General features: G+C 42.7%; 1 protein-coding gene across 1 annotated transcript in view; it reads left to right on the plus strand.

Moving 5' to 3' along the window:
- Nucleotides 1-23,822, plus strand: part of MYO3A (myosin IIIA) — a 194,088-nt gene that overhangs the window by 121,566 nt on the left and 48,700 nt on the right. Inside the window, exons 19-25 of the mRNA XM_073334312.2 lie at nucleotides 415-562; nucleotides 14,583-14,736; nucleotides 15,939-16,027; nucleotides 16,538-16,667; nucleotides 18,316-18,395; nucleotides 18,533-18,574; nucleotides 19,068-19,145. Coding sequence (XP_073190413.2) covers nucleotides 415-562; nucleotides 14,583-14,736; nucleotides 15,939-16,027; nucleotides 16,538-16,667; nucleotides 18,316-18,395; nucleotides 18,533-18,574; nucleotides 19,068-19,145 — 721 coding nt within the window. The remainder of the gene's footprint in view (nucleotides 1-414; nucleotides 563-14,582; nucleotides 14,737-15,938; nucleotides 16,028-16,537; nucleotides 16,668-18,315; nucleotides 18,396-18,532; nucleotides 18,575-19,067; nucleotides 19,146-23,822) is intronic.

Raw genomic sequence — 23,822 nt, forward strand, 5'->3', positions numbered from 1 at the left:
GAATGTAGGGGCCTCTGCAGACGATCTATTTTGAAAAGTCAGCCCTAAGCATTGTGAGCAAATAATCTGAGGGAAGAAATACCTAGTATCTAATTACAAGCCTATTTTATTACCATAGAAACGAAGAGCAATTGTGTGTCATTTGTGAACCATAGTCTGTTTTTTTTCCCCAATAGGGGAAATCGTGTTTGGCATATACAGTCATCCTTAGATTTACATGTATTATTGTATTTCATATTAGAACTGATCATTCTATTAAGATTCATCTGATTGGGCAAAATTCATCCTTATGTAACTCCCATGGTCAGTGATAAATTTGGCCCATTATTTATTTTCTTGAAACAATAATGAAGTTAGGCATTATGTAAAATAATGGAGATAAACATATGAAGAGCTTTTTTTATCTTTTTTCAGCGAAAATGATGATGGGTTGAACATTGGGATTCTTGATATCTTTGGCTTTGAAAATTTCAAAAAAAATTCTTTCGAACAACTGTGTATCAACATTGCCAATGAACAGATTCAGTTCTACTTCAATCAACATGTATTTGCCTGGGAACAGGTAGGTTTGGGAATATTTTATCAAGCTTAGTAGTGCTGAACATAAAATATCTTACCCAAAAAGCTAAACTCTTCTTAAGAAGCACAAAATAGTAGTCTATAACAGACTGCTTTCTGTCTATACATTATGTGAAGAACTGTTGGATTGCCATTTGTAATTTAAATGTCCATCTAAAATGCAGTAAACTTCAAATGTACAGTCTCTAGGCAACAGAGCACAGCAATAATGGGTTTGATTCAAATGCATTGTTGTTTTGTTGAGGAATAATGTGTACTATGTAATTTATGGTTCAACAGCAAAAAGCAGAAATGTCATACAGTACATATTGTTTGATGAATGCCTTTCCTAATAGCATGCTAATAAGCTTTTTAACATTGAATTCCAATTATAAAAATCAGAATAATTGCAATTATTTGGATCTCATTTAGGAATTTGTTCTCCTAAACCAACTGATGGAAGATTTACTTTGATTACACGATACAATTTGATTTAAAAGATGGAGGAAAAATTAGGTGTTGTAATTACAAAAGCTAATGAACTTGAAAGGGTCAGTAGAAAAACTGTAAAAAGACCATAAGGAGTTTATAAAAGGATTAAATGAAAATTAAGTTAAACAGTTTTAAATTGCTAGCCAATTAATTCTCTTATTTGAGAAAACATGTTTCAACAAAAAACAGAAGTACTGCCCAATGCTGTATGTCCTGGGTAATCAATCGTCACATTTTAGGTTTAGAGAGTGAAAAGATACTTTCTTTGCATTATTGGATGAAACTTCATTTTATTTATTTTTGAAAAGCATTTTGTCACCCATCCTCATAATTTTTAATTACTAATACTCATGCAGGGTTTTGCCTGACTGTTTTAATCATTGTTGGTTTTGTAGATGATAGAGATATAAGTTTGGGAAAATCTCTCTCTCCCTCCCTCCCTCTCTCTCTCTCTCTCTGTCATGTTTGTATATAAATAAAAGGAAAATAGTATTTTGTGGCAAACATAGTTGATAGTTTCCAATTATTTCAAAGGCAACAGTCATGTGGAGTTAGATGTAGCCTTTTGGGAGTGATTGTATTGTATTTCTTCATGAAGAAGACTTTCCAGTTACACCAGAAGAATCATAGACTTTTAGGTCAGAAGGGACCATTATGATCATCTAGTCTGACCTCCTGCACAACGCAGACCACAGAATCTCACCCACCCACTCCTGTAACAAACCCCTAACCTATGCCTGAGCTATTGAAGTCCTCAAATCGTGGTTTAAAGACTTCAAGGTGCAGAGAATCCTCCAGCAAGTGGCCTGTGCCCCACGCTGCAGAGGAAGGCAAAAAACCCCCAAAGCCTCTGCTAATCTGCCCTGGAGGAAAATTCCTTCCCGACCCCAAATATGGCGATCAGCTAAACCCTGAGCATGTGGGCAAGACTCACCAGCCAGATACCCAGGAAAGAATTCTCTGTAGTAACTCAGATCCCACCCCATCTAACATCCCATCACAGGCCATTGGGCATATTTACCACTAATAGTCAAAGGTTAGGATCTTTTGTCTTGGACTCCTCTAAGCCAAAGATGGTTTGACTTTGTCTGTGGCAACCACTTAAACAGTTTTGGTGCAAAAGCCTCCAGATGCACCCAAGATGTAGATCACAGAACTCTGAGCAGTTGGCTACTGGTGCCTCTGGGCTCTTAAAGGGTTTAATGGCCACGGTGTGAAGAGAGAATAGCAGCAGATTGGAACAATATGCAAAGAACAGCTGCTTCTTTGTATATTGACTCAAAGGTTTTTTTAAGATCTTGGTTAATATACTTCAAGAAGTATAAATAGAAAATGTATGCTAGAAAGCAATGTGAAAATTAACTGTTAAAGAAGTCTTAAAGCCATTGTCTGCCCTGCAGTTTAAAGCATGCAGAATGTGCAACTGATAGTACATTCCACCATATGTAAGAGCTTGTCTACCATATGGAAGGGCTTGTCCTTGATTAACTGTTCCTAATTAATGCCATGTGTAGACACACTCTTATTCTGGAATAAACAGCTTAAAAATCCTGTGAAAGGAGGCTCTAGAACCACCCTGGAATATCTCCTTGCATCAGTCACAATAGTAATACTCTCAAGCAACAAGCCTCAGTCCACCAAGGTAGCCAACCATTATCTGCCACTTCCCTGTATTAAAAAACCAACATCTGGGGAAACAATAACAAGCCTACACTTCTTTCTGGAATAAGAGTGTCCACACATGGAGTTATTCAGAAAAAACTACTGCACTTTAAATTCACATCCTACCTTAATCTGTGTTAACTATCTAGTGAGAAACAAGCCGTAAGAGAAGAGAAATTTTGTAACCAAACACGGAATTTTCACAGCCAATGCTCCTCAGCTATTGAACACAGATGCTTCTGTAATTAGCACTGAACCATCATTCTGTTCACCGTAGGACAAAGGGCTTTGCTGTTGACAGACATCCACATCCCAGAGTGTGCGCAGACACAAAGGTTCCCAGTCTCTCTCTCTCCATCTTCTTTACTACTCACCTTTAATGTGCTTACCTTGCTTTGGGCTCCACTCTATTCAAGTGTAATCTGCCTTCAGTTTCCTTTGGGTATCTTTATATGTAGACTGCTCGCCAGGCATGAGTTGACTCAAATGTTCTTGTGTAATCACTTAGTTTAATAAGCTTGTGTGTGAGTTTCCTTCTGGTTCTGTGTGTTCCACATTTAAAAAGGGATCAGAACAGGCCTGAGACTATAGCAAGCTTCATTACATTATCTTGCAGGGTATTCAAAGTAGTTGCTGGGGCTATTGCTGAAGTGATGCATAACTAATTCTACAGGCAAAAATTAGTGCAAAGTTGGGCGTCAAACCCTATCATTTTAAAACCAGGAAGTGACTAGTGTGCTCTCAGTAGAAGGTTGTCACTGATTGCAAGGCTGTTGCTCAAGGACAGTTCACAGTATAATTAATGGGCATTATAACACATCCCCTTCTCCCCTGCTTGGGACATGCACATTGCTTCAGTTCTGTGTCACAAGAACAATCATGTAGAAAGTAGGTGGTTCTGCATCTTGAATGTTAAATGTAGGGGATCTGCTAAGTTTAGAACTGATATGATCTCCTCTGATTGTTAACTGAAGTTTACGATATCTCTCTCTTCAGGAGTCAGCATTCAAAAAGGAGAAAGAAAAGTATAAAATATTGTTCTGTTGCTTATACCTCTACATAGGAAGAAGCAAAATACCATTTTAAAATTCATTAATGAATAAAATTAAAAGTTCACAAAAAGAAAAGGAGTACTTTTGGCACCTTAGAAACTAATCAATTTATTTGAGCATAAGCTTTCGTGAGCTACAGCTCACTTCATCGGATGCATACTGTGGAAAGTGTAGAAGATCTTTTTATATACACACAAAGCATGAAAAAATACCTCCTCCCACCCCACTCTCCTGCTGGTATCTAAAGTGATCACTCTCCTTACAATGTGTATGATAATCAAGATGGGCCATTTCCAGCACAAATCCAGGTTTTCTCACCACCCCCCCCACCCCACCACCCCCACACACACAAACCCACTCTCCTGCTGGTAATAGCTTATCTAAAGTGACCACTCTCCTTACAATGTGTATGATAATCAAGGTGGGCCATTTCCAGCACAAATCCAGGGTTTAACAAGAACGTCGGGGGCGGGGGGGATGGGGGGTAGGAAAAAACAAGGGGAAGTAGGTTACCTTGCATAATGACTTAGCCATTCCCAGTCTCTATTCAAGCCTAAGTTAATTGTATCCAATTTGCAAATGAATTCCAATTCAGCAGTTTCTCGCTGGAGTCTGGATTTGAAGTTTTTTTGTTGTAATATAGCAATTTTCATGTCTGTAATCGCGTGACCAGAGAGATTGAAGTGTTCTCCGACTGGTTTATGAATGTTATAATTCTTGACATCTGATTTGTGTCCATTTATTCTTTTACATAGAGACTGTCCAGTTTGATCAATGTACATGGCAGAGGGGCATTCCTGGCACATGATGGCATATATCACATTGGTGGATGTGCAGGTGAACGAGCCTCTGATACTGTGGCTGATGTTGTTAGGCCCTGTGATGGTGTCCCCTGAATATATATGTGGGCACAGTTGGCAACGGGCTTTGTTGCAAGGATAGGTTCCTGGGTTAGAGGTTCTGTTGTGTGATATGTGGTTGCTGATGAGTATTTGCTTCAGGTTGGGGGGCTGTCTGTAGGCAAGGACTGGCCTGTCTCCCAAGATTTGTGAGAGTGTTGGGTCATCCCTGTCATTAAAAGTTCAGAAATTCAATGTTTATGTTCATGTACAAATCAACAACTTGTACAAATAGGTCAGTATGACACCAAATCTACACCTATGTACACAGCTGACTTTACACGTGGGTAAGGATTTGCATGGTCAAAGGTCTTAATCTGTAACATGTGATTTCAATACTGATCCGTAGAAGTTATGCTTAGTAGTAGACTATTGCCAGCAGAAACTGAGGGCATTGCATTGACTTCTCTTGTTGCAAGTGAGGTGTTTTATTCTCATTTCCAGTTGAACGTATCATAAGCTAAAAGTTTTATAGATTTGAACTGTGGCCTTCAGTGCTATTACAAATCATGAAAATTCAGTCTCTCATTAAAAAATCCTCAGTCTAAAGCTATGTGGATGTGTAAATCTTTATAAATGTCTATGATTTCCTTTGTGTATATAGTGTTGCTTTGTTTTGCACATTGAACTCCCATAATTTGTGTAACATTTCCTAAACACATTTAAGCTATGATAGGCACATCTGCTCTACAACTTTCATTTCTCATTCAAGATATTCAAAAGGGGGGAATAATGTAATCAGGGGCACTTTGAATCCTCCAACCCTTTGAGTTCCGAGCCTCCAGAATGCTAACAGCCAACTGAATTTTGCCATAAAGCAATGTGCCAGCATATCTTTTGTAAAATGTGAATAGCATAGTTTTTGTGACCGTGAATCCTTAGTGGTTTTGTGTGCATGTGTTTGGTTTCTTTTTAAATTATAATCCTAGATAATTAATGGAATAAATTTATCAATTTGCAAATGAAAAATACAAAGGGACTGAATGGTGGTTGGGTCTATACACATCTGTAGGAGTATTTCCCTTCTATCTTAGGTTTTCATATAACACTTATCACCATGTTATACAAAATTAAACAATACAGTTTTTCTGTCTTCATTCTTCTAAAGAAAGGAGCGCAGCCTTGTCAATCTGAGTCCTTCCCTCTTCCCCAGATTATTTGATCAACTCAACACCAGGTCAAAGTGGTTGAAATTGAACATATCTCTTTGTGGTTTGGCATCCTAGGTCAAGTGGGTTGGTCTTAGTCCAGTTCTCACTGAATAAGTGTCTGCATAACAAAAACCAACAACACGATTGACTTAAGTGGCTTGCTTTCTGGCAATCTGAGAAATGAAGCCAGTAACTGAATGAACATGGAAGGCTAAATTATTCCTTCGCTGATGGAGGTGGCACATTTCTGGCATAGTCTGTGCTGCTTTTGCCTATGCTGAACCAGTTCTAGGGATAATAACTAGGGCTGATGATCATACTGATAATATGTAGCTCTTATATAGTGCTCTTCATCATTAGACATTAAAGGAAGGAAGTATCATTATCTCCATTTTTCAGCTAGGGAAATGCATGCACAGAAAGATGGACTTTGGTTTTTAGCATTTTTAGCATTGTCACGCTGGCACATTTAATGAGCTCTAAAATAAATTTTCAAAACTTAAAAATGGTATTACATATAAATATACTTCCATCTGAACAGCAGCTCCTCCTCCATGTGCATTGTAAGCTCTTCATAACAGGGAAGTATCCAGCCATATTTTTTTACATATTATTGCACATCTGTGGCACTGTATGTAAATAAGGTACATATCTAATTCTTCCTTTAAGTGGCTTGTTCCATTCCTGCTTATATGAGACCTTAATTCTCTTTCCATGAGCTGCCATGAAAATTGAGGGCAGCACAAGCACTTGAGCTAACAGTCCCTAAATGGAAAGGAGTACTAGTGGCACCTTAGACACTAACCAATTTATTTCAGCATAAGCTTTCGTGAACTACAGCTCACTTCATCGGATGCATTCAGTGGAAAATACAGTGAGTAACCATGTGGGGCTGAAAGGAAGGTCTTCACTTTTCCCACCGGTCTAACAGACCCCATTTGTTAACCCTACAGGCACAGTGTAAGGCTCGTCTCTTTCCCAGGGTTCCTGAGTGGAAGAATGAAGATTGGAATAAGTGCTGACTCTATTTTAAGGAACATCTTTTCAAATTCTCTGCAAATAGTGGGCCAGATTCACTCCTGGATTCTGCCAGTGGATCACCAGATGCATGTCATCCTGGTGGCAGAAAGTCTAGCCAGGGGTGAGAGGATCACAGCAGAAAAGGTGTCTACAAAGCTACTCTGTTGGGGAGCATGGATCCAGTTAGTAAAGCCCCAAAAGCTGAAAGCACTGGCCAGAGAGGGGATGTGGCCAAGGATACAGGGAATGTGTTAGTTCAGAACATCCACAGACTGAGGTACTCAGTCTGACAGGTGCTGTTCACACCATCTCTACACATGACTAATTGTACGGCAACTGCGAGAGAGGAATTTTTCTAATCTACAGGTGAGAAATAGGAAATCTGGATTGAAATCCATCCCTTTGACATAAATGGGATAACAATAAAGAATGAATTTGGCCCACAGTGTTTAAATCAGGATATTCCTTTGGGTCTGGGGTAGGTAGAGGCTGGGGGGAAAAGTTAGGGGAAACCTTGTGAGGGTCTAATCATAGAATTGTCTTGAATCAAGGGGAACAAACCCTGCAAGATGCACAATGAACTCTTGCCCCTCAACTCTGCAGGTCCTGGGGATTGACAGGAGGCAGGGCCAACCACCCAGAAACACTGTGTCTCTGGCCCAACATCTTGGTCTCTAACTCCATGATGCTGAAGGCAGCGTGCTGCCAGAGCTTCCCCCCAGCCTGTGTGTGGAGTAGCTTGTTCTGTTGTGTAAGGGTGGAAAGTGAGGCTGAAGGGTCACTCTTCACCTAGCAGTGTTGGGCTCAGAATGCCTGTTAGAGCAGAGAGTTGCCTGCTGCAGTTAGTTTGTGTACTTCTGGGTAGACGTAAAGTTGAGAATAAAAACGTACTGTTTAACACAAACCTTCACTGTGCTTTGCGAAGCGAAACACAGCCACAGCAGCCTACAGAAGTGCCCTAAAGAGGGCATTTCTCCTGCCTGGAGGCAGGCCCAAGCTGCCAGCATTTCCATGGACCTCGGGACTATGCGGGGGACAAAGCATGTTTTCACTTGACCCTGCAGAAAGGGGTCTATGTGGTCCAGGGAGGTGACGCTACAGTGGAGGGAGCTGACTTTCCTCTCCATGCAGGAATGATAGGAATCGTCATAGCGGGGATCTAGGTGGTCATGGCCAGATGGACAGCTTTTCCATTTCTCCATAAATTCTGGTTATTTCAGCACTGGTTGTATTGTGTTAGCAAAGATATGAATTGTGATGTTTGGCACAGTATATTTCAGAAGACTGACCTTCTCGTTGTGACCCATTATATGAGCATGCCAGTGGAATCTGATACACACTAATACAGACGATAAATGTATTGTTCAGGAGGACCCTAACCTAATGTGCTTTTGGATAAGGCATGTGCGACATTCATTTTTGTTTGCAGTGGTGTTGTAGCTGTGTTGGTCCCAGGATATTGGAGAGACAAGGTGGATGAGGTAATTTTTTTTATTGGACCAACTTCTCTTGGGGAAAGAGCCAAGCTTTCAAGCTACATAGAGTTCTTCTTCAGGCCTGCAGAGCTCTGTGTAGCTTGAAAGCTTGACGCTTTCACCAACAGAAGTTGGTCCAGTAAAAGATATTACCTTACCCGCCTTGTCGCTCACATTTATTTTTAACTTTACAATTGCATCTTTTGCTTTAGTAAGATGGTAGAAGGCAGGTTCTGAATAAGTTCCTAAAATTAATCTTTAAACCAAGGGGATTTCATATCATCACATCAACAAAGTGGCATTACTTCATGACCCAGTTGTTTTCTATTAGTACAAAACAAAATTACGAACTGCATTTAACAATATTGTCCCTATTGATTTAAGTGCAGCAAATCTGCAGAGGGTAATATTGCCTAGCTTTGATCACAGTGGACACAGCATAAAATAAGAGCCCACATACTCCAGTGTAGTGCAGTCATTCCTTGTGACATCCTATCTATGTGAATACTGTCTTGTGGATTGTGTGATATCCTCTCAATGGGTAGAAACTATTTTAGGGAATTCAGATACTATGAAACATCACTGGGGATTGCAGCCTCCTGCAGCTACTCAGTGCCTTGTTTATGGCATGTTCAAAATTAATACAAATAAAATCTTCCATTATGGCTTTATAATACTTGTCATATTAGTTTTTTTCTCCTGTCTCATATTTCATAATAACATGGGGAAGGGAGCAGTATTGCACAAGGGACTGATAATACAGAGTCTTTCAGGGTTAGGTCACTGGTTTAAATCTAACCCAGCTCCATAGTGACTGGAAGTTTTTTTCTTTCTGACATCTTTCACTGGCCTATGTGAAGTGATTTAATGGATTTGTTCCCTATCCTGGTAGACATCGCAAAAACCACTGGCACTTATTGACACTCCATTTGGCAGTCTTACTAGAGAAGCAGAAAACTGAATGATCATGAAGGCTTAAACTGCCCATGTGGTCCTTCCAGGTCAGGATTGAGGCATATGAAGGAAGAATAGGGAAGCTTGTGCTGAGCTGTAGCTCACGAAAGCTTATGCTCTAATAAATTGGTTAGTCTCTAAGGTGCCACAAGTACTCCTTTTCTTTTTGCGAATACAGACTAACACGGCTGTTACTCTGAAACCTGTTCTCATACTGTGTAGCTATGGAAGTTCCATTTACACTTAAATCAGAGTTCAGTTTCCAGTGTTGTTAAACTGTCTCCTTTAATGAGCATTAGAGTTTTAGAAAAACTAATAATTGGAGATGTTGCCCAGGAATGCTTGTCTGAGGATGCATCAGTGTCATGGAAATATTTACTCCTTTTTCTGACTGTCATAATTAACAGAAGCAGATTATCATAATTATTATTTATTTACATGTAGACTGTTTACAGTAAAAGCGTCCTTCATGATAACACTTAGTGCTTGAACTTAACATCTCAATCATGGGACAACTACAGCCCTGATCAAAGATTACAGAAATTTGGTGGAATGATGGTAATCAGTAATACCAAGATACAAAATATATAGGAATGATGAAATAGGTCATGCTTGTGGGGGAGTGGCATTATGTGTAAAACAAAGCATAGAGTCAAATGTAGTAAAAATTTTAAATGAATCAAACTGTACCATAGAATCCCTATGGATAGAAATTCCATGCTTGAACAACAACAGTATAGCAGTAAGAATGTACTACAGACCACCTGGTGAGAGCAATTGTTAAATTCTATGGGACAGTAGAGAGGCTGCAAAAACAAAAATCCCAATAATGGTAAGGAATTTCAACTATCCCCTCAGGATGGGGCACAGAGATAAAATTTCTAGACACCATTAATGAGTGTTTCTTGGAGCAGCTACTCCTGGAAGCCACAAGGGGAGAGGCAATTCTTGATTTAGTCCTAAGTGGCATAGAGGTTCTGGTCCAAGAGGTGAATATAGCTGAACCACTCATTAATGATGACCATAATGTAATTAAATTTAGCCACCTTGTAGGGGGGGAAAATACCAAAGAAACCCACCACACTAGAATTTAACTTTAAAAGGGGGAACTACATAAAATGAGGAATAAGGCTGCTGGTGACCTTTAAAAACCTCTCTTCTGGGGGGAGAGAGAGAGAGAGAGAGGAAGGAGGGATGAGAAACAAGCTGCAGCAGGGTTAGGGGCAGCAGGGAGAAACGGCTTCTCCTAGGTGGAAGGCTGCTTTCTCCCCTTGAGAGGAAACAGTCAGGTTAACTTATGTTTGGGGAAGGACTGGCAACCAGAAACCAGCATAATGAGGCAACACCCAGGAGAGAGGAAAGGGAAATATATTTCTTTTGTGTTTTGAGTTTGGTTTTTTGATTAAGAGAAGTAGTCAGGCCTACTCTGAGGCCCACCTTGTAAATACTGAAAACATTAACCAGAGCAAATCATTAAAAACCTTCAGAGTTGGACTGATTTACTCCAGACCCCCACCCCCAAAGAGAGAAATACTGACACTGACAAAGCAAAGGGAGTGCCTTGCCACACTAGCAAAAGACACAAAAACTAATAGCAAAAATTTTCCTTAGAACATCAGAAGCAGGAAGCATGCCAAACAGTTGGTGGGGCCACTGGACAATCAAGGTGCTACAGGAGCACACTTAAGGAAGATGGGGCTATTGCAGAAAACTAAATTAATTATCTGAATCAGTCTGCACTGCAGAGGATGTGAGGGCAATTCCCATACCTGAGCCATTCTTTTTAGGTGACAAATCTGGGGAACTGTCCCAGATTGAGGTTTCAGCGGAGGAGGTTTTGGAACAGACTGATATATTAAACAGTCATAAGTCACCAAGACCAGATGGTATTTACTCAACAGTTCTGAAGAAACTCAAATATGAAATTGCAGAACTACTAACTGTGGTATGTAACCTATTGTTTAAATCATACTCTGTACCAGATGACTGGAGGATAGCTAATGTAATGCTGATTTTTTAAAAAGACCCTAGAGGTGATCCTGGCAATTGCAGGCCAGTATGCCTAACTTCACTGCCAGGCAAATTTGTTGAAACTATAGCAAAGAACAGAATTATCAGACATATTCATGAACACAGTATGGTGGGGAAGAGTCAGCATGACTTGTCTAAATGGAAATCATGCTTCACCAATCTACTTGTATAATCTTGGAGTGTTTCAACAAACATGTGGACAAGGATGATCCAGTGGATATAGTGTACTTTCACTTTCAGAAAGCCCTTGACAAGGTCCCTCACCAAAGGTACTTTAGCAAAGTAAGGAGTCATGGGATAAGAGGGAAGGTCCTCTCCTGGATCAGTAACTGGTTAAAAGGTAGGAAACAAAGGGTAGGAATAAACAGCTTTCACAGTTCAGAATGGTAAATAGCAAGGTCTCCCAAGGATTTATACTGAGGCCAGTGCTGTTCAATGTATTCATAAATGAGCTGGAAAAAGAGGTAAACAGCGAGGTGACAAAGTTGGCCTACAATACAAAATTACTCAAAACAGGTAAGTCCAAAGCTGGCTGGGAAGAGTTACAAAGGGATCTTACAAAACCAGGTGACTGGCCAACAAAATGGCAAATGAAATTCAAATTTGATAAGTGCAAAGCAATGCATATTGGAAAACATAATTCCAACTATACATACAAAATGATGGAGTCTAAATTAGCTGTTGCCACGCAAGGAAGACGTCTTGTAGTCATTGTGGATAGTTCTCTCAAAACATCTGCTCAATATGCAGCGGCAGTCAAAAAAGCAAACAGAATGTTGGGAACTATTAGGACAGGGATAGATAATAAGACAGAAAATAGCATAATGCCACTATTTAAATCCTGATATGCTCGCACCTTGAATACAGCTTGCAGTTCTGGTCACAAAAGATACGTTAAATTTGGGAAAAGTACAGAGAAGGGGAAATTATTACAGAGAAAATTATTAGGGGTATGGAACAGCCTCCATATCAGGAGACATTCAAAGACTAGGATTGTTCAGCTTAGAAAAGAGATGACTGAGGGATATAATAGAGGTCTATAAAATCATAACTGGTGAGGAGAAAGTGAATAAGGAAGTGTTATTTACCCCTTCACATAACACAAGAACCAGGGGTCACCCAATGAAATTAATATGCAGCAGGTTTAAAACAAACATAGAAAGTAATTCTTCAAACAACACACAGTCAACCCATGGAACTCATTGCCAGGGGATGTTATAAAGGTCAAAAGTATAACTGGGTCCAAAAAAGAATTAGATAAGTTCCTGGAGGATAGGTCCATCAATGGCAATTAGCCAAGATGGTCAGGGATGCAATCCCATTGTCTGGGTACCCCTAAACCTCTCACTGCCAGAAGCTGGGACTGGACATCAGGTCACTCAATAACCGCCTTGTTCTGTTCATGCCCTCTGAAGCTTCTGGCGTTGACCACTGACGGAAGATGGACTGGGTAGATGGACCATTGGTCTAACCCTGTATGGCTTTTCTTATATTTTTATTGGTGTGTATATTGCCCCACACCAGGATTATCCTTGGGAGACATTGTGACTCCTAAACATACCTCTGAGTCACAATTCCTCCTCTGCTGCCTCCTTGCTACTGAAGGTATAGTAATTCACTGCTAGCCTGTACCACTGGTATCTGGTTATGCTCCTCTCCTGTGCTGGCCCCATGACTCAGGCCAATGAGTGAGGGGATGAAGCCAAGACTCCATATATTCCCACTGCTCTCCACCCACCTGCCCCTGGGCAGAAGTAAAAAGGGCTTAATCTCATGTTCTGGGTCCTAAGATATGACTATCCCACACAGAGCTGTATTAGGGATTCACATCTTATTTCCTTGTGCGGGCATGTGGTCTGAGTCACAATCAAGCCCAAAAGTCTAGGAAGCCAGAAGAAATTAAGTAAAACTGGCCAAAAGTATGGTTGTAGTAGGCATTCTGTATTCTCTTTCAGATGGATTTGCAGATATTTATCTGGGTTTTATTTGTCAGGTCAGCATTTCTGATTTTGTTGATTATACTTTTGGTTCCATCTGACTGAGAGGTGAGGTCATCAGAGATCTCAGGACATGATTTTCTTGTTGTAATGCAATACGTGGTGATGAAATGCTTTCCAAAATATGCTCTGTGTTGCCTTCTTCATTCCCCACCTCTTTCAGACTAAGGTGAATTATATACAGAGGGAGATCTTCATGGGTTTGGAAGTCCTTCCTGCTTAGTTATAGGGGACTTCAACTGTTGAATGTTATCCACCTCTCAGGAAGCAGTGTAGTCCCTAGGACACTGTATTTGCAATGAAAACAGGCAACACTGGATTGGTGACATCACTTATTAAGACAAAACTGTCATGGTAAAACTAAAAGTAACTGAAAAGGATTTTGTTCTTTCGATTAAAAAATGGTTTGTGAAGAGAATCAGGAGGCTTAAATAACTGTTTTGTGGATTTAGGGAACAGACTGCAAGAGAATTAAAGAAAAATCTGGCTACTTTTCCCTGGGTTAAAAAAAAAGCCTTTAAAAACAAAAGAAAGGCCACTACAAATGCTGAGGGCATGATATGTTTGCAGAGTTTGCTTAGTAGGTTTTCTTATCACCTTGAGAAGCCTGAAGTCTCTGTATTCCTAAGCATAGAAAGTAGATTTTTTTTTTTACCATATTGAATACACTGGCCTAGATTTTCAAAAGTGATTACGGGGGCCCAATTTGAGACACCTTATAGGACTTTGATTTTCAGAAAGTGCTGAGCTCCAGCCTTCCCAAAATCAGGTCCCTTTAAGGTGTCTCAAGTTGGGGCCCCAAAAACAGACACTCAAAATGACTAGTCGTTTTTGCAAATCTCAGCCATTGTACTGGCAATAGGTCTGAATAATGAAGCAATGGAGGAATATAAATGAAGCCGCCAAATGACTTCAGAACAATTTGATTACAATACAGCCTAGTGAAGTGAATGGTGGAAGGACACTAAAGTCTCTATCTTTCTCTCAAACACGGTAGCTTGAGCCCTTTGACTTTGTTTATGTTTATTTGTTCTTGTGTGTACATGGGAAGCATATGATTTTACAAAACACACAAAACATAAACAAAGGCACGTAAGATTAAAGCTTATAGCATTGCCGTGTGTTACAACATTCAAAGTGACATTCTTTCTTACAAAACACGGATGCATTCGCCCCTTGGGTATTGTTTATTCTAAGTGATTATGATTCTGCTCAGCTGTCAGTTTGTGAATCATATTCTGAAACTTCTCTGTGTTTGTGGGTGAAACGTGCATATTATCACTTGTTACAGAATGAATACCTATATGAAGGTGTTGATGCAAGAGTTATAGAATACGAGGACAACAGGCCTCTCTTAGATATGTTCCTCCAGAAACCAATGGGCTTATTGTCTCTCCTTGATGAGGAAAGTCGATTCCCGCGAGCAACTGATCGGACACTTGTAGGTAGGTATGTTATACTTCAGAGGGTCTTAGGAGGTGTAAATTTTAAAGTTCTGTTTAAAGTGTATTTTTATGCTCGTTAGCTATGTTTTCAGTGTGAACATCTTTCAGCTTCCCACCTACATTTCAGGGAGAGGGGAACTGGATCCAGCTTTGAAATTAATATTTCTTCTTATGAAAAGCAGCGAGATGGGCCTGAGCCACAAGAGATGGGTCCAGATTTCGAACACTCCACCAATCAGGAATGTTCGGATCCAAGGTTTTGGAGATAAGGACCAGTTTGGGTCCAGATCAAGGATCAGAATGCAAATACCCCTTTCTTATGATTAAAGAGGTGTTTGGATCTGGGGCTTTGGTCTGACCCATCTCTTGTCAAGAAGTTCTAACTCTATAAGGTAATGGCTATGAATCTGGCACAAAGGCACAGAAACTGTCTAATGTTAAAACAAAGCAAATACGTGTCAGGGCTTGTCTACATACAAACTGGAACCAAAATCCCTAAACTGGTTGTAATTTACACCTTTACTGTTTCAGTGCAAGTCCGTGTGTGGACACTCTTATTTTGGAAAAAGAATGTCTACACACAAACTTGCATGGAAATAACTCAAGATGTGAGTTACAACTGATTTAGTGAGTTTGGTTCTGGTTTCAGAGTAGGCAAACCCTTACTTCAGTCATAATCCACATATATAAAGAGCAGAATCAGGGTTATGGGTGATCTCAGATCATCACAAAACAAAACAGCCGAAAATACTGCCATGTGTTTTTTATAGCCAAACAACAGCTGTAATATGAGCTCTTTGTCTAACCTGGTACTTATATAATCCCCATCAGTGAGTGCCTCCAAAACCATCAATTAATTTATCCTCGCAACATCCCTGTAAAGTAGAAAGGATTATTATCCTCATTTTACAAATGGGGAAGTAAAACAAAGAGGGATTAAGTGATTTGTCCGAGGTCACACAGGAAGTCTGTAGCAAAGCCAATAATTGAAGCAACAACTGCTGAGTCCTTGTCCAGTGCCTTAACCATACGACCATCCTGATGGTCCTTTCTCCTTCTCTTTAAAAAATGTGAGTCTGTTTCTGCATTTGCCTGAAAAGCCAGTTTAGTTTCCTTACTTGAGTCCTGATCCAAACTGCTGTGGACTCATTGCTATTTTTGTACAATTACTCCAATAAGACAAACTGTGTATCTGCTTACAGAAAAATTCGAAGATAACTTGAAGTCAAAATACTTTTGGAGACCCAAAAGAGTAGACCTAACCTTTGGGATTTACCATTATGCAGGAAAGGTAAGAGAACGTAAACATATTTGTTGTTGATTTATCAATGTTGGGGGAGATTCTCAGAGACAACTTGGAGTTTGATGCATAGTTCTCATTGGTTTTTTTTCAATGAGAACCGGGCACTTAACTGACACTTGTGCCTTTGGGAATCTCCCCTGTTGTGGAGACATAGATCTCTCAGAAGAGATTTAAGTGTACTGCGAATACCTGTGCACTGTGAAGAACAAATGTCTGATGACACCTGCAGGGATTAGTTACCATCTTCACATTTTTCTGTCATGATTATCATCTTAATGTCTCTACCTATTAAAAATTAAAGCTAGCAGTGGCCAAAAGAGAAGGCTGAATTACTGCCCCTTATGACTGAAAAACTATTATCTCTGTTGACATATTACAGGCCACATTTTAGAGTACTTACAATCTGCCTACCATTCTGAAAGTCCCAAAGCTACAGTAGTAAGCAGCATCTGATACACAAAGAAAAGCTGCGTAACTATAAATGCACTTTTTAAACAGGTTCTTTATAATGCAAGTGGATTCTTAGCCAAAAACAGAAATACCTTGCCAGCTGACATAGTGCTGCTGTTGCGATCATCAGAAAACAATCTGACTCGACAGCTGGTCACCCATCCTCTTACCAAAACAGGTAATGTACCAGTAATTGTGGCAGATCTTTCTAATCCAGATACCTAACCCCGCAGTACTGACCACTCCTGGTTTTTGTCTGGCTCGCATATGATATTACACAGCTTTGGTGGCTTTCATCCAACGCTAGAAACTAAACAGAATGCATAAGTTTCTCCAAAATTAGAGTTTAGAAACCCAGTATCATCTTGTGTCATCTCTTTTTACTGTGCCATGGAACTAATGATCTGAGTATATTCTGTCATTTTTAAATAGGATATATTTTTACATTTTGTTGCATATGCTTCATTGCACCTGTGCCAGAAAATATGTATTTTTCTTCTCCTGCAGTTACCTGTACAATCATATGGGAGCTGTATTTATAGTAGAACAGGAGAGCTAGACTGAATAGTAGAGAAGGTCTAACAGATAATGCTCTAAATTTTATCATATCTTACAGTAACCTGAAGTCTTTTCTTAGGCAAAACTCCTATTGATTACAGAAGGAATTTTGCCTGTTTAAGAACAGCAAGTCAGTTCTATTTGAAGTCAATAGAAGCAGGACAATTCAGAGTTCATTATGACACATCCTTCTTATGCAATTTTATCCTGGCATTAGAACCCACTGAAGTGCAAAAGTGCAACTCCTCTGGAGTCAACTCCTGTTGCTTCTCTGTATCTGGGAGCAGAACTGGGCCCATTGACCTTAAGACTACACACTGTTCAGAGACTGACAGTCGTAAGCACAACTTTGAAGGATTGGGATGTGGCAGACTTATCTCTGAATGTTTTTGTCCTTGGCTTTTGTCAGGATATAAAAGTTATTAAAATATGGATCGTGGGTCCATTTTTTAAAGTGAGAGAAATTTAAAAAAAAAATAGGAGAATAAAAAGATCTTTTGACATTCTGTTAGGTCAAGGGGTCTTCAGTACTTCATATGGTCACATAATCCATGAACCATTGACACACTAGCCAGTAGTGAATTATGATTGTATCTGCCTACCCAGGTTTTGTAGTACCTGAGCACAATTTGTACAATGCAGAGACTCCAGTAAGAGCATTTTGGAAACTAAAGCAATGTCAGGTTGCTAGAATGGTTGGATTTTAGCAATTGCACTTTTGTGTTGATAGAAGTTCATAAGGTGTTTCCATATTCCTTTAGAAGATCCGTGTCTGCTTAAACTGTTGTAATACAGCCAGTCCTGGAAGTCATAATGGGAATTTTGCTTGATCCAGAGGGACTGGTTTCCATTTACACTAAGTCCCCTTTGCATCATTCTGGCAGTGGAAAAGTGCCTTAAAAGGGATGTAAATTACATTTGCACCTACTCTAAGGCAACTTTATCTGCTAGGGCAGTCTGAAGGGGGCTTATGAGCATCAGGGCTGTAGTGGGTGGCTTCCTGGTTTGGGGCAGATATGTTTTGTTTTGTGTTTGCTTTGGCAGGTCATGTAAGTGCAGAGTAAGAAATATAGAGCCCCTGTTTAATCTCCTCAGAGTAGTTGTGGCTTTCTCAAAGTTCATTCCCAAAGGCTAGGAGGGAAATAAAGAGACATGTAGGAGCCAAGGGTTTATATAGATGTAACACCAAGTACTTGGATAATGTGTTTTTTTAGTGTCATTGAAATATAAGAGTTTTTAGAAGGTTGTCTTCTCTTATCTTTCCTTAGGTAACTTGGCACATACCAAAAGCAAAAGTGTAATAAACTACCAGATGTGGACCCCGCAAAAATCAATCAGCCGTACTAAGGTAAGAAACCTAATTTCATGGCAGTGTTTTGAATCCTCATTTAAAGTAGACAAAGGCAATGTTGTTATTGCTACTGAAAGTAAGCAAGTAACCCCTTCCTTGGTTTTTTTCCCTCTCCTATTTTCTTTTCTGTTTAGCTGGATATCTTTGTGTTGTGCAATTCGTATTCCTTCCGTGAGGTAAAAACCTATAATTTCCCTTCTTTCTGACTATAGTTTTATAACTACTTCAGAAAAAAATATTTCCTTAACTTTCCTATCACAGTTAAAAGGAGAAATTAAAAATATTTTATCTAATTTGTGTGGCGTATGGTCATGTTCTGTAGAGAATAACCAAAATAACAGTAATGCTGAAATTATGTTCAAGACATCAGCAGTCCTTGATATAAAAAAAAATGGTCTCCTCTTATCACATTATTTGTGACAGTTACCTGGATGTTCAGTTATCAAACTGTGTCCTCGAGGTGTGTGTGTGTGTGTGTGACAAGTAGTGTAATGTACTTGTGCAACAATTCTGATTTTGCTAGTGATTATTCAATAGCCTTTGTAGTTTAGAATACATATTTCTTTTTATAAGTGGTGTTCTTTTAAAGGGCACTTTGTTGGGATGTTGCAAAATAAACTCAGGCTCTGTCAAGATAAGAAGTGTCATTTTCTTTCTTGATCTGTATAGAATGAAAATGAAGATACTGCACCCCATCCAAGAGAGACGACCAGTATGAAAACACAGACGGTCGCTTCTTATTTTAGAGTAAGACACCAGCTCTTTTCTTATGTTATGCTGGAGTAGAATTAATATTTATTGTTCTTCTTCGAGTGCTTGCTCATGTAAATTCCAAGTAGGTGTGTGTCCTACTGAGCATGATCGTCCGAAGGTTTTTTCTTAGCGGTACCCGTCAGGTTGGCGGGGTCCCCTGGAGTTGCGCCTTCATGGCCGTGTATATAGGTCCCTGCTGACCCGCCACATCTTCAGTTCCTTCTTACCACCAGTGATGGTTGTTGGAGCAGCTCCTCCCCTGCGTTAGCAAACAACTCCCTAGTGGACTCTCCTTTTCTCCCTGTAAACAGTTTGAAAGTTTTAGTTAGTGATAAAGTTATAGTTAGTGATAAGTGTAGTAGTTAGTTAAGTTTTAGTTGAGGGTTACCCCCCCACACACGCTACTTTGTTCCCATCCCTGGGACCGGGGCATGCCTCGGTCTCAGGGCTTCAAGCTGTGCGGGTCCTTCCTGAAGCCCATGCTGAAGGGAGACCCACACGATTCCTGTCTAAAGTGTCTCGGAGAGGGATACCAGTCCAACAGGTGTAAAACCTGCGGGGGTTTTAAGCCCAGAACTAAGAAGGAGCAGGACTTTCTCTTAAAGCTCCTTCTCATGGAGTCAGCTCTTCAACCCCAACTGCCCCATGTGGCGTCCGACCGAGCGCTTCGGTGCACAACTTGCCGGCCTCGGTATGGGAAGCCTCAGCACCAAGGAAGGTCTCATCCAAAGGGCCATGGCACCGCCATTTCCCGGCACCGAGGACTGTCGCTAGTGTGAAGCACCACTTGAAGTCGCTGGTGCCGCACAAGAAAAAGGGGGAGCGGAGCAGGCAGGCACCAATGCTGTGCATCCCATGTCGGGACACCCAGCCTCGGGTCTGCCTAGACCAGAGCCATTGACTCTGGCCTCTCAGGGAGGTCCGTTGAGTCCAGTCACAGTGGACTCCCCAGGGCGGGAAGATCTGGAGGAGGACTTGGATGCTCCCCCCACACCGGACACATTTGAGGCGGGCAGGGAGTTGACCGCCATGATGGCACGGTTTCCCATTCCACCGGCAGGTGCGCAGGCACCGGCTCAGGCTCCGGCACCGGAACCAGCAACATCGTTGGCGCCGACGCCGGTCCAGCATACGGGCAAGCCCACTATGATACGACGCCGATCGCCTTCACCACAGCACTGATCCCCGGCACCGTCTCGATCTGCATCACCATGGTCAGACTCGGACTTCTCCTCAGAGTCGGAGGCCGACTCTTATCCTTCCTGGCAGAGCCGGCACTGCTCCCGGCACTGGTTCCAGCACCGCCCTAGGCAAAACGAAGGGTGGCCAGGGCCTGTAATGTCCCGGCCTCCACACTGGCAGGGACAGACGCAGTGGCCCTTCTGGATACCATGGGCCTACCAGCAAGTCCAGGGCCCGGAGTCCAGGTCCCTGTTGGTGACATCGGAGGCGCGAATCCCGCCATCAGCCACCTCTGTAGCACAGGCGCCTCCTGGGGGTAGGGATGCACAAGCCCAGGCTGATGAGGACATCAGCACCAGTACAAGCACCGGCACCAAAGCAGCTGCCGCCATTTCCTGCACCTCTCAAGCAGCACAAGGGGAACCCCGTGATCCAGAGGGGCAAGAAGACCCCGTGCCTCTGAGGGCATCATCCTTATCCTCCCTGGATGAGGCGGTAGCAGGCACCTCCACCACTCTGGCCTCTATGGACACCAGGGCCCATCAAGACCTGTTCAGGAGGGTGGCCCAGAACCTGAACTTGCAGGCAGAGGAGGTCCCTGAGGATACAGATCCCATGGTGGATATTCTGGCCCCTGATGGACCCTGGAGGGTGGCTCGGCCCCTCATCAAAACCATACAGAATAGCACCAAGGTGCTGTGGCACACGCCTGCCTCTATCCTGCCGACAGCCAAGGGCATAGAGTGCAAACACTCCGTGCCTTCCAAGGGTACAAGCACCTCTTCACTCCTCCTCCCCAGCCCGGGACCCTGCTGGTGGAGGCGGCAAACCACAAAGAGTGCCGGGGCAGCCAGGGCCTACCCCCAAGTCCAAGGATGCTAAATAGCTGGACCTCTTCGGTCGGAAAGACTACTCCACTGGGGGCTCCAGCTTCACATAGTGAATCAGCAAGCGGTCCTGAGCCACTATGCTTATAATTCCTGGGGCTCTCCAGCCAAATTCCAGGAATTGCTCCCAGCAGGCTCCCGCTTGGAGTTTGGGGCGGTGCTGGAGGAGGAAAAGGTGGTCGCCAGGACCTCTCTTCAGGCCACCCTGGACTCAGCTGACTCAGCTACCTGCACTCTGGGCACGATCATAGCTATGAAAAGCAGCTCTTGGCTACCGGTCTCAGGCTGCCACATGAGGTCCAGAACACAATTCAGGACCTGCTCTTTGACTGCTCTGGCCTCTTTGTGGAGCAGACAAACTCAAGGCTGCATAATCTTAAGGACTCGCGTGCGACGCTCAAGTCTTTGGGGCTGTATGCACCAGCCCCACAAAGAAAGATATTTAAACCCCAGGCTGCCCAACAATTCTATCCTGCCCCTCCTAGACAGGACTACAGTAGGAAGAGGGACAGAAGTAATAGGAGGTGCTCATCTCAGGCCTCCCATCTCCTTCGGCCCAGGGCAGGGCTCGGCTAAGCAGCCCTCGGGCTCAAAGCCAAACTTTTAAGATGCGCCCAAGGACAGAGCACCAGTTCAATACCTGGATCCTTCCCCTCCCTTTGTGAACTGTCTATTCCATTTCTACTGTGCCTGGGCTTAAATAACCTCAGACCATTGGGTCCTGAGCATGGAAGAATTGGGATATTCTCTCCAATTCTGCTCCTTTCCACCCTCCCGCCCACTCTCATCATCCCTCTTCAGGAACCCTTCTCACAAGCAACTTCTAGTGCAGGAGGTGCAAACGCTCCTACAGCTGGTGTGGGGAGGTAGAGGAGGTTCCTCTGGAGTTCAGGGCAGGGGATTCTACTCCCATTACTTCTTAAACCCCAAGGCCAAAGGTAGGCTCAGGCCCATTTTAGACCTGCAAAACCTCAACAAATTCATGAAGAAATTGAAGTTCCACATGGTCTCCCTGGCCACCATCATTCCCTCTCTGGATCCGGGGGACTGGTACGCTGCCCTCGACTTGAAGGATGGGTACTTCCACATCTCCATAATCCCTTTCCAGAGATGGTTTCTGCAATTTGTGGTCAGCGGCACATATTATCAGTTCACAGTCCTCCCCTTCGGCTTATCGGCGGCACCTTGGGTGTTCACCAAGTGCATGGCGGTCATGGTAGCCTTCATTTGAAAGTATCAGGTGCAAGTTTTCCTGTACCTAGACGATTGGCTCATCAAGGGCCGCTGCCGAGCCCAGCTGGAGGAACACATGAACCTGGTACGTACGATGTTCCTCAATCTCATCCTCAACATGGCGAAGTCAAATCTGGCTCCCACTTAAAGAACAGAATTCATCAGGGCCCTCCTGGACTTCACCCAGGCCAGGGCGTTCCTTCCTGAGTCTCGTTTTCTAGCCATGAGCGCCATCATACAAGGTCTCCACCGGTTTCCACCACAGCGGCCAGAAACTGCCTAAAATTACTCAGGCGTGTAGCAGCATGCACTTATGTGGTGCAGCATGCAAGGCTGTGCCTCCGTCCCCTCCAGGCGTGGCTGGCCCAAGCACATAGACCAAACCAGGACCATCTGGACAGTCTGGTCATGCTTTCTCCCCAGGCTCTCGAGTCCCTCCAGTGGTGGCTCAATCCACAGACAGTCTGTGTGGGAGTACGGTTTTCCAAACCTCAGCTGTTGCTGTCACTAGTTACAGATGCATCAGCACTGGGGTGGGGAGCGAACCTGGGCAACCTCAGAACTCAAGGCCTATGGTCCCAAGTGGAAGTATCACTACACATCAACGTCAGGGAGCTACGGGCAGCGTGTCTAGCTTGCCAGACGTTTCAGGCCCAACTTCAGGGCAATTGTATTTTGGTGTTGCCATCAACACCACAGTGATGTTTTATATAAACAAACAGGATGGTGCTTGCTCCTCTCCCCTGTGCCAGGAAGCCCTCAGGTTGTGGGACTTTTGCATTGCCCACTTGATACAGTTGGAGGCGTTGTATCTGCCAGGGGCACAAAATTAACTGGCTGATCGCCTCAGCAGATCTTTCCACAGCCACGAATCTTCCTGAGGTGGGGATCTCCCCAGGTAGACCTGGGGCAACAGGAAGTTGCCTCACGACACGAGGCAACAGGAAGTGCCAGCAGTTCTGCTCCTTCCTGAATCATACCACCGGCTCCATCACAGACATGTTTCTCCTCTCGTGGACGGGACGCCTGCTGTATGCATTCCCGCTGTTCCCTCTCATCCACAAGGTCCTCCTCAAGGCCTGGCAGGACAAGGCTTCACTGATCCTCATAGCTCCGGCATGGCCCCGCCAACACTGGTTCTCCACAATGTTGAACCTCTTGATGGACACGCCCATGACCTTGCTCATGATTCCAGACCTCATCATGCAGGACCATGGCTGTCTTCAGCACCCCCAGCCTGCAGCCTCTCCACCTCACTGCATGGAAAATCCAGGGCTAAATTTGTTAGAGCTCCAGTGCTCCAATTCGTTTAGGGAGGCTCTCCTTGGCAGTAGAAAGCCCTCCAGTCATGCCACTTATCTAGCCAAGT

This window comes from Lepidochelys kempii, chromosome 2 (assembly GCF_965140285.1).
Source record: "Lepidochelys kempii isolate rLepKem1 chromosome 2, rLepKem1.hap1, whole genome shotgun sequence".
Classification (NCBI taxonomy): Eukaryota; Metazoa; Chordata; order Testudines; family Cheloniidae; genus Lepidochelys; species Lepidochelys kempii.